The sequence below is a fragment of the Vitis riparia genome, chromosome 18 (assembly GCF_004353265.1).
Source record: "Vitis riparia cultivar Riparia Gloire de Montpellier isolate 1030 chromosome 18, EGFV_Vit.rip_1.0, whole genome shotgun sequence".
NCBI classification, from domain to species: Eukaryota; Viridiplantae; Streptophyta; class Magnoliopsida; order Vitales; family Vitaceae; genus Vitis; species Vitis riparia.
Window position 1 is genome coordinate 6,188,483 of NC_048448.1, and position 12,009 is coordinate 6,200,491.

At 33.6% G+C, this 12,009-nt stretch overlaps 1 protein-coding gene across 5 annotated transcripts in view; it reads right to left on the reverse strand.

Moving 5' to 3' along the window:
- Window positions 1–9,076, reverse strand: part of LOC117906346 (protein SABRE) — a 90,658-nt gene extending 81,582 nt beyond the window's left edge. For 2 of the 5 annotated variants that reach the window (XM_034819339.1, XM_034819338.1), the window contains exons 1-3: window positions 8,454–9,070; window positions 6,689–6,800; window positions 1,754–2,029 (exon numbers count right to left, since the gene is read on the reverse strand). In XM_034819339.1, coding sequence (XP_034675230.1) covers window positions 1,754–2,029; window positions 6,689–6,800; window positions 8,454–8,524 — 459 coding nt within the window. In that variant the 5' untranslated portion in view covers window positions 8,525–9,070. Of the gene's footprint in view, window positions 1–1,753; window positions 2,030–6,688; window positions 6,801–8,453 lie in introns of all 5 variants that reach the window. The other 3 variants (XM_034819341.1, XM_034819340.1, XM_034819342.1) reach the window with 3 other exon arrangements.
- Window positions 9,077–12,009: the final 2,933 nt, after the last annotated feature.

Below are 12,009 nucleotides of genomic sequence, written 5' to 3' on the forward strand. Positions count from 1 at the left end.
AAACAAAGAAGAATGATATATGGATCAATTACTTCATGTAGTCAATCATTATTGACTTCTAATGCATTGATGCCACAGTATATGTCTTACATGGTTAAAATGATGCTTAATAAAGGTAGAATTATATTTTAGTTATTTATTAATCATTATATTAATTTATTTACTTAAAAAAAAAAAAAAGGAGGAGCGACCCATGGTGACATAGACAATGTTGTGCAGCTAAACTGAGGTTTGGTAAAGGGAAATCACCTTTTTGCATGAGGAGGTCGCTTTCAAGGCTTAGTTCAGGTTGCAGTAAGCAGGCCTGGTTTGCAAGCAAGAAGTTTGTATGGGGCTTTCGGGTTTTTATAGGCCTTTAGGGTGCTGTTTTTTGTCTCAGGTTGTGGCTTGTTGTTTTCCTTATCCTTTTGCTTGCCTTATGGTGCTATTTGTATACTCCATATGTGCTTTGTGTGCCTTTTCCAAACGCTTTTAATATATCTGCTTAGTTTACCTATCAAAAAAGAAAGTTCATAATATATATATATATATATATATATATATATATTAAGAACAGCTCAGTGTTATGCTGGTGACATTGGCAGAGAAATGGCAGATGGTATTCAAAACAGCAGTGGTGGTGGAAGAGGAGGTAATGGTTGCAACCGTATGATGATAGTGGTGGCGGTGGCAGTGAAAATGTTTAAAAGGCAGCTGTACAAGTGGAGTAGGCGCTGGTATCCATAATGATCAATAAAAATGGAGATGGTATGGTGTCAAGAGCATGGTTGTGTTGGTGGTAGTAGTAGTAGTAGTAGTAGTGACAGTGTGACACTCAGAGGAAGCAACACTTGCAGTAGTGGTAATGGTGGGTGTGGCAGGGTCCTCAAAAATGATAATGATGGTGATTGTAAGTGCATGGAGCAGGTGGTAATGTACAGGCATATCAGCGGCAAACACAGTGATGGTATAGTGGCTGCTGTGGTGAAAGTAGCAGCAGCAACGATAGTAGAGATAGAAATAATCATGGCTATATTCTGATATAAATAAATAAATATATATAAAATTAACATGAATATAATGGCAGTGACTACAATTTATAAAATGAAAATGGAAGTGGAAAAAACTGGAGGTCAGTTGAGGTTGTGATGGGGCAACTGTGGTGGCATTTACGTGATGGTCATAGAAACAGGTGGCAATAGGCTCATTTTGGTGTCAGAAACTTGAAGCAATCACAAAACTGATGGTGAATGGTCATTATGAAGTAGAAGCTAGATGAAGTGCGAGTTTCACAAAGATTTCACTTAGGTAACAAAAATCTTTCTTTGAGAAGGCAATTTTTCATTGGAAATGCACCATTATGGAAATCTAATGCAAAACAGAGTCATACTCTAGAAATCATTTCTTCAGCAATGAAATTTTTCATTGGAAATGCATCACTGGGCAAAATGAACTCTGATACTGCAAAACAGACAGGCATCACAGGCCTTAGAAAAAATGCACAGCATTCACATCCATGTTCAAATATCAAAGTATAGGCCAATTTACCTGTCATAAAATTTACAAGATCTAAAATATATGACTTTGCAACCACTGTTATGATTCCAATGTCCATAGGCCTAGCCGTAGCTCTATATGTCCAAAGACCATGGAAAAAAATACTTCCTAACCCTTTTCCTAAACTAAGAATTGAATCAATGGTTAAAAGGATCCAAAAGAACAAATGTGTCAACATAATGATCAAGAGAAAAAGAAAGAGATAAAAGGGAATGACCTGGTCCAACATTGTTACCTTTAGAACCAAATCTGATATGGAAACAGACAAAAACCTTGCCATGTTTGCTACAACCATCCACTTTCCCCTGCCTGAACTACGGGGTTTCTGAGATCTAATCTTCTTTGTACTTTTACCAGAAGGCCTCATAACAACTTCTAAATCACAAATTAGCACTTGCAGCTTTGGGTCTTTCGAAATAAAACCAAAAAGTTTAACCAATGACTGGCGTAGGCTGAGCCTGATTTCACCAACAGAAACAGATTCAATTGCACCCTGTAAGTTACAAAAATCACAACATGAATGACATGATCCAGTAGAGGCACTAGTCTGCAATGTTTATGTTATAGAAAATCCACAATGTATGTAGTACATTCAAAAAATGACACTTCAATACAGCATTAATTTCCAAAAAACTAATCCACCTTGATTGCTACCTGAAAACTAACTTACCTTGATTGGAACTTTATAAACAAAAATTTTAACCAAAAAGAAAGCAAATAGGATCCAGGTTCTGGCTAATGCAAAGAAGAAAAAGGGAACAGCAACAAATGAGAGCAAGTCATTCCCAAGGCCACAGAGTTCCCTGAAAATCATAGGATCCAGGTTCTGACAAATCCAAAGAGGACAAAGGGAACAGAAACAAATGAGAGCAAGTCATTCCCAAGGCCACAGAGCTTACCAAAAATCATATTTTACTAGTCATTCGAACATCCTTCTGCTAACCCCTTCAAAAAGATATTCTTAAGAAATTCAATCAAATGAAACGACAAACAATTAGGGACCACACTGGAAGTAAACTGGAAGAAAACTGGTCAGGTAATTCATCAGAACAACACACTGATGGAGGGTACCGTATCTCTATGGTTAAGGTAGTCAACAGTGAGATTTCTGTTCAAAGTTGCAAACCACGTAAAGAAGCAAACCTTAAACGGAAATTTTTTTATAGGTAAAAAAAGATATGTATAAATTAATAATAGAAAAAAGGTGCACTAGAGTACATTAAACGCACACAATGAGCACCAAAAGGAAGGCCTCAAAATAGTGCATAAAAAATCCCCAAGCCACTCAAGAAGACCCAACCCACTCTACAAAATCAAGCAAAGCCATTGGACCTTCTCTTATATACAAGCTAACCCAAGCAAAAAGATCACAAAGGAACAATAGTTCTAACTTTCGATCATTTTGTTCCTTGTCCTCAAAAGCTCTTTCCCTCCAAATTGTCAAAAATATGCAAAGAGGAGCAGCTTTCCGCACCTTTTTCCTTTTATTCCCAACAAAGAAGTCATGCCAACTTAAAAGGGTATCTTTAACCGAGGAAGAGATCACCCCATCTATACTGAAAATGGAGAACAAAAGGTGTCAAAGAATCCTTGCTTTGGAGCAGTGAAGAAGAATATGATCAAAGGACTCCCCCTCCTGTTTGCACTTAAATGGACATGATAACACCAAACACTACACTGAAAAGACAACCTTCAATTGAGGGGAGACGAACAGAGAAAAATAATTTTGCCTAAGGAAAAAAAGGACCACATTCCTGCCCACCCACCTTTTGTTGGAGCTCTTTCACCAACATCCTTGATCATGCATGGCAGGTAGAACCAACAGCATTTCTATTATGCAAACAACATGATGTTTGATTCTGCTCCATCCATGGTAGTATAAATTGTGTAAAAACTAACAACGCGCTAACTTGTGTCCAATTATAAGAAAGTAGTTTTATATTCTATGAAATACAATTTTTTTATTGGAAACAACCAATTTAGTAATATTGAATCAGAAATATATGGATGAGCTTCCTTTCTAGCCAAAAACTACAAAGAAAGTACAACCAAGAAAAGAAGAAAAATAAAGCAAGAACCAAGATCCACATGGAACCTACATCTACATCCTAAGAGTTCTAAGGAATAAAATGCCAACCAAATTATCTAACAAGGCTTCTTGCTTGACCAGCTCTTCCTCAGCCTTGTTGACTGATATGCATGCATGTAACTGATTCAATATAATGGAAATCACATGCAATTTTATTGGAGCAGGCACAACATGATTATCCACATTCAATTGTGGTTTTTTCAACATTGAATGTAAATCTCTCCTAATTGATCTCTCTCTCACAATCACAAAATTAACACAAGTTGCCCACTTTGCTTTTTGTCAACAGGTAGGACCTGATTTGAGCAATTCTGGATTGTCTCGAAATCTGACCAACCAAATCCTCCTCAATAGAACCATTACTAGTGTAAATGTTCTGCATCAAAATGCTGTTTAATTTTCTTTTCTTGCATGTTGATTATTCATTTTTTCCTTCTAACTTCCCAAAGTAGTAACAACGCAATAATGTACAATCAAGGGCCTGCGGCCAGTTTTTCTAGGAGATAAAGAATTATATTCAAATGAAAGAAATGTATAACAAGGGATAAGACAACCTTTTTTTTATCAGTTGAGGCAAGACAGCTTCAAACCAAAAGAGGAAGGGAAAACATAAGAAGGAAGATAAAAAGCGAGTCATTTCCCATAAGCCTTTTTCCACTGCACCTTCTACATAAAAGAGTTAGGAATATAGCAGAAACCAAGAGAATGGGTTTGGGTGAGATCGCCTAGAACAAAAGGTTACTATCACTCACAACAAGCGACTCTTCCAGGATGTGTGACTCTACATTTTAAAACCAAAACAAACAATATCTACATGGGAAAGTAGATTTTGCTGGATGCATAGAACCAACCCTTAGCCTAAGAGGGTGGAGTTGCCATCTTGTGAACCATAGGGCAATGAGGACACCATACATATATGAGAGAGTGAATGCAAGAAATATTGCCTAAAAGAGAGAAGTTCCCAACACTCATAAGAGGTAATTCCTCTAAAATCTATGAAAGTTATTTAGCCTAAAGTTAATAATATCTATAAATGACTGCAAGTCATTTTAATGAAAATGCATATTGAAAGTTTAATCATGAACATTCTTTTCTTTGTTCATGATCTGATTAAAAAAATAAAAATAAAAACAAAGTTTAATCATGAACAAAGAAAAGAAAATGAAGAAATCCAGAGTTTTGGCCTAATCAATGTATTTTGGTAATTTGGCATATTTAGGTATAGTCACAATTAGTGGTAGTCATTTGAGTTCCAATAGGGTTTAAAAAATTTTGCATTTCCTTAGTTTTATTTTATTCCTTTATTTGGAAGATAAAGGAGTTTTAGGAAAAGAATCGGGGTCCAACTTAGTTGATTAGAGTTTTAATAGGTCTTGGGTTTTCTACGGCCAATGAATAAGGCTTGATGTAAACCGAAAAGGATAGTGAATCAAATAATGCTTTTTTTTTTCTTTTTTTCTTTTTTTGGTGCATCATTGTTTCTTATGATAAGACACTATTACCTTTTCTTCAAAGTGAAATTCCAAAAAGGCCTTAGTGACTCTAAAGCTTTGTTTTATCCCTTTATCCTTTCAGCTCTTTTTTTTTTTTTCTTTTTTTTTTTAAAAAAAAAATTCCTTTTTCCCGACTGACACAACCTCTATCAGTGTTCCTCTCCCTTCCTTAAAAACCTTAGAAGAATAAAGACCCAGCCCACCCTATTTGATTGTAGACAACAACCCTAGGACTCTCCTACATCACATCACATTTTGAATGATAGAGCACTCCATACTTCCTAATACATGTATCAGATCACAAGCAAAATAACAATAAGTGATTGAACAAAGGTACATTTGTACTACATCATCATCAAGTCATGTAACCCATGCTACCTGCCATGAGATTTAGGGATAGAAGACAAATCCAATACATGTGCCTTCCCAAAGGGCTTTCTAATCTTAGGATAAATTCAAATACAAAGAAAAAAAGGATTTTCATCCTCTTTTTTCTTGAAAAAGATTATTGATGGCCTCCAGTCTTGTACTTTGTTACGCACGTTTTCCTGTTTTTGCAAGCTTGGAAGGTACTTTTTTTTAATATATAATTATTATCATAAAAAAAAAATTATTAATGATAATAAAAGTATAAGAGAAGGACGAGAAGTCCTTCCTTGAAAGTACAAATCCTGATCAAAGTAATACTTACACCCCGCTAACAATGTTTTACTTGTTGGTATCCCTTTTGGACCAGGAGCTTCCCCTTGAACAAATCTATGCCTTCTCATATATTCTTTTTTCATCCCTTCTTGGTGAATTGAACTTATATTTGTCCATTCAATAGAAAAACTGCTAAAATCCCAACAAAGCCAAATCACAATGCCATGCATGAAGATCACCACCTATCACCACACACAAGCACAACTTCACTAGACTACTTGAGAAATGAATTATATAACTTGCTCTTAAATTTTATTTCCCAATAAAAATTGGTGCAAAAGACATTTTATAGATAGCAAAACCTCAGATTTTTTTTTTCTTTTGTTTTTTTTATAACCGAGGAACCTTTCATGGCCAAGGCCTTGGGACTCTCCATAAGGACCCAAACCTCAGGGTGTTGACCGTCACACAACAACCATCACCGAGTAAATTCAAAATATCATCAAAGACAGGATTCGAACCCAGGACCTGTGTCACTTACTAGGACCACACTTCCCAATGTTCGCCCTAACCAACTGGGTTACCCTGGTGAGTTAGCAAAACTTAAGATATTATGCAACTAACATTCAAGAAACTTCGCATCATTCAAAATCAACATCCGCACATCAAATCTCTACCCTTCAACTACAGATCAAAAATTTATGTTTAGAGTGAAAACTTGTAAAGTTTCAGCAATCAATGTTACTTGTTTAACCAAACAATCATTATCTCAGCATAAATTAAAGTGATCCACTAACCAGCAAAGATTGTAAGCGCCACTTAAAAGGGTTAACAACATGGTAAGAAACATATGCCCATTTGGCTACCCTAACTAAAAAGTTTAATAAATAAAACAAACCAAATCCAAGAAATGATGTAGAAGAAAAACCTTATTGAACTTCACCACAACATCTCTTAAACATTTCCATCCACCAACCCTAAATCCAACAGAAGCTCCCATAATCTGGCTTAGGATCCAAGCCAACAATCTGGCAGCAAATCTGAAACAAAACAATAATCAAAAGTACAAAGTTAAAATGGATCACTTCAAGCTTCTAAAAATTGATATTGATGATAATGGTGAATGGTGATGATAATAGTAATAATAATGATAGAGCAATTGAACTCAAACCGTATATTTGTTAGGATATGCTTGGAAGGACATTTAAGTAAAAAGATGAGAGTGATGCTAAACACTTAATGAGAAATAAAACTCTTCCTTTTTTTTTTTAAGGTAACCCTACTCAGGAGATAAAGAATGCATTATTACAAAACATTCGAACAATTGATCAAATCAAAAGCAAGGCAAAGCACACCCATCACAAAATATTGAAAAGATGAGCGAGCTTGTCAATCTATTGCATGTCATTATTGATGAGTGAGCTTAAGGTTTGAAAAGATTCAAATAGATTTCTTATGGGGGTTGGAGCTATTGAGAAAACATCTCCTATGGTCAACTAATCAATAATATGCATTGCCATCTTCTATGTTTACCCATCAAAAAAAGAAAAAAATCAATAATATGAATTGCCAAGAAAAAAGAAGTCCTTGGCATTAGAAATCTTTATGTTCTCAATGTTACTCCTCTGACCAAGTAGAATTGGAGATTTGTTCCAAAAAGAGTCTCTGTGAAAACAAGTTATTATTGGAGGTCTAGGGAAGAAGGAAAGGTTGGCGTTATAGTGTGATAAAGGAAGGTTTCAAGGCAGGATTGTGGAAAGCAATTAAGAGCAAATGGGAGGATTTAAAAGTAGGCTCTACTTTATTTCAATGGATGGGAAAAGAGTAAACTTTTTGTTTGGTGCAGTAACTCACCTGTGAGAGATTCTTTCCCACCTTATTTGTCATAGCCAATTCAAAAGATTTTTCTATAGCAAATGCATGGGAGCAAGTCAGAAAGAGAGGACACTAAAGCCCTTGATTAGAATAGGTCCTACATTAGGAAGAGGCAAAAGAAAAAATGGATGGCTGCTTTTATTTAAGATAATTTAGTGAACAATATCAGAGGGCATTTGAAAACATATTACAATCAGTGCAAGCATTCAAATTCATTTTTATGTATCATTTTTGGAATGTGTTAAGACATTGCAAAGAAGAGACATGTATGTCTATGGTGTATTTTGTTGATTGGTTGGGATCAAAGTAGAAGAGGGAAGGTTCCCAATGTCTTTTTTTCTTTTTGTTCTTTTTTTTTCTTTTTTTCTTTTTTTGTTTTGTTCTTGTTGATTGGTGTAGCAGCGATTACAGAGAAAACAAACTATGTATGATTTATTTATACATTGTATATTTGTGTGTATGTATATACATTCATTATTATTAAGGTAGACATGAATGGTTCCACCATGTCATGCAAACTAGTTTTATTGATACATTGTATACAGTATAAAATGATGCCCGGTCATGAGTTCGTTCTCAAAAGCATTTTCAGAAACCACGATATAGAGAAGACAACCCACCCAGTCTTGCAACTGGGAACATGTACACGCACATGGACAACAACCAATTATATTCCGCGCAAATTACACCCTCAAATTCGCCATTACAAATTTATAATGCAAACCAATTCTCAACAAAAAATTTCCGACACATACAAACGGATGTATATCAAAAAACGTATATAATGAAAAAATAAATAAAGGAACCCAAGTACTTACATGAAAATCAGCCATAATATGATAGAAACCAACAGGAATCCAAACAAGAACTTGGCCGGGGAAGCCGCCATTTGAAGCTAATAATTTATCGATCTCAGAAACGTGAGAATCTAGAACAAGGAATTGAGATGAAGAAGAGAATGGGAGAAAAGCGCATTGTGTGCGCATAACTTCATGTCAAAGAGAAACCCTAGACATGACAGTGTCGGATTGTTGTCCAAGATCGGATGGTCGAAAAGGCTAATTTGGGGGAGGAACCAGTCTTCGAGGCGTGAACATCGAATGGTGGTATTTATACCAATAGATCGGATCCGTGAAGTACGAATGAGAGAAAGAGAGAGAGCAGGAAGAGGAGTGGAGGCGGAAGAGTTTCTATTTTTTATTAATAGTGGCCAGTGGGCATGGACTTGGATCTGGAGTGGTTCGGGTGCTTGTGCCTGTTGGTCTTTGGATTTTGGGTTCCGTGACTCCCTGCTTCCCTGTTCTCAATTCATTCACCGACTTGCCTCCGGATTTTTGTCAACGCTGCTTTTCTTTTGGTTTTCTTGTGGTTTGGCGGTGATTAGGTTGTCTCTTTTGGTTTTCCTGCGGTTTGGCGGTGATTATGTTGTCCCCAACATAAGCGCCTCCGTTAAAGATATTGAATAGACGCTCAGCTCTTTTCTTCTTCTTTATAATTTATACGGAACCTCTTTGTGTATTTGAATTGCAACTCGAATATTTTTATACAAGTAAATAACCTAAAATTTTAAAATAATTAATAAACAAATAAAATATCTTCAATCGGTTAGAAATTAAAAGACCGATATGACGTAAAAATAATTTTCACGAATATTTTATCCTTAATGAAATATAAATTAAAAATTAAATAACAAAATGAAATATTCTATGGCTGTGATTAACTGCAGGTAACACGTCACATTAAATCGTGCGGTATTAATACATCGAAATATCTTCTATTGATATTATCATTATGACAGATTTTGAAACAAAAGGAAAGTACTATAAATGTGTTATTAAATTTTTTTTATGTCATGTGTTTAATGTTGGTTTGATATGGGTAAGGTTTGTGGTCTCAAGACTTATTTGATTCTCATTAGATTTGCTGTTGGATTTGATGTTGGATTTCCACCGATGTCAAATATAACATCAAAAATACTATATTGGTATAATATTTAAATATCAACCTTACATGTCAAATCAATACCAAATTCCTTTTTTTTTTTTTAGCATTGTGGATTATGACAAGAAATTCACGTCAATAGATTTCATATTTTAGTCTAATGTTGTGATATTGTTTTAGATTATTTCGATTCGATATCGAATCCTATACTCATTTGTACTTTTTATTGGATTTGGTACATAAAATTTTGTATTAATTGTATTTTTTTCGTTATTATCGATTTTATGTCATGGTTATATACTTAAAATTAAAATTGATATCGTTATTTGCACTTATATCGATTTGTCTATTGAATTCACTATTGATCAATTTTCGAAAAATTCCAATCCACATCATGTGATAGCTGGTGGTAATATATGTTGAATGGTCGTGTTTGTGTCACTTAAAGGTATAGGCATTTTGTTATATGAGTTAAATTAAACATAAGAGGAACAATAATCATATAAAAAATATAAACTCGAATATTACTTAATTATTATTCATGTAATAGATCGTGTAACTAATTTAATAATTAAATTATCTTGTTTAATAATAAAGTTGAGTTATATTTTGTATAAAACTATATGATTAATGTTTCGACTAAATAACTTTATAACCAAATTGATTTATTTAAAAATAAAATTTAAATGAGTCAAATATAAGTTAAATAATTTAAATTTATAATTATGTCAATCAATGGATCATTTAATAAACCAGTTTAGATCATATTTGTGTTATATATAATTGACAAAAAAAATTATTAAACGAGTTATGTAAATCAATATGAATTTAACTAAAATTATATTATACTCAACCAAAACTCATAAAAAGTATGTTGGACTCGCATCGTATCGGCCCATCATATTAAATTTGTCATTCCCATCATATGACACCATTATAGATAATTTATGATATATTTTTACTTTTTTGCCATTTGTAAATTATATTCACCTCAATACTATTGATTTTATACCCTCTATAATGCTTTGGAAATGTATTTTTTATTTATTTATTGAAAATTCATTTTTAAATTAAGTAATCTTATCAATTGATTGAACTTGGTTTTCATTCATGCGCCGAACCAAGTTCAGGTGATTTGGCAATGCATTTTGCATTTTCTCGTAGATTAGCATCCATCACTTGCTATAATTGTATCATATATTTTATATTAATTAATTAATTAAATGTCTTAAATTTACTCAACTTTCTTAGTAAATTCATTTCAGATTTAGCAAAGTGTATTTGGCAACTTGCCTTACTCTATTATGGGGTTCACATATTTGTTTTTATATTACAAGACCGTATATAGTGGTTATATTATATTTATTATTTTTTTTTCTTAAACCAAAAAAAAAAAGCGAGGATATTTAAAATAATAAAAAGATCAAGTTTTAAAATAAAAGAAAAAATATATATCCACTCACCTAAAAAGATGTGGGTTCATAAAAGGTTTAACTACATTATTTTGGATATTATTTCACAATCAAATTTCCTACAACTTTCCATTGAATATTCAATTTTCCATGAATTTAGATGCGGGATTTTAAAGATTCAATTCATCGGCTTCACTTATATATCTATATTAAAATTTAGTGCACGCAATTTTTTGACATTTGATTTCGAGAATGATAAAAAATGGAAAGTCTTCAATTAGAACATGAAAACGCGACTGAATTGGTCGTAGTTATTATTTGGGACGTAATGGAAAAGGTGAGGAGAAAGGAAAATGATCTAATATATTCAAAATAATTGAACAAAAAATAGAATGAGGCGAAAATATAATGTAAAGTTTTGTAGAGTGGTAGTAAGGGTGAGTTATCCATTGACTTTTTCACTAATTAATAACCGGATAGAGGAGATAAGTGAAATTTAACTTTCTCACAATTATCTACATTTGATATCCTTTCAAGGCACTCTGATTAACAATTTCAAATATAACAAGGCTTTAATCCTTTTAATATTCTCATAACTTCTAATCTTATTTTGTTTATTGCCGTATTTTTGGTGGGGAGGTACCCATCAACGTCCGAATCCTTGTCCAACCAGTTTATCATGTGATTCTTCGAATTAACGCCTAAAATGGCCTTACACCCAAACATAATATCAAAGTTGGCTTTCAGGCCAAAGTAATGTTCAAAATAGCCTTTCTTTCCACGTAAGCAAAGCCAATAATTATTTTATATATATATATTTTAACTTTCTCCTTTCTTCATACCCGGTTGGTTTTTTCTGCTATCATTTTTTTAAACTTTCCCCATTTGCTTCATCCCGTATCCAGAGGTCGTCTTCAAGCCCTAGCCCCACCATTTTTTTTTTTTAACTTTCTCATTTCTTCATCCCGCGGTTGGCTTTTTCTGCTGTAATTTTTTTTTACTTTCCCCCTTTGCTTCATCC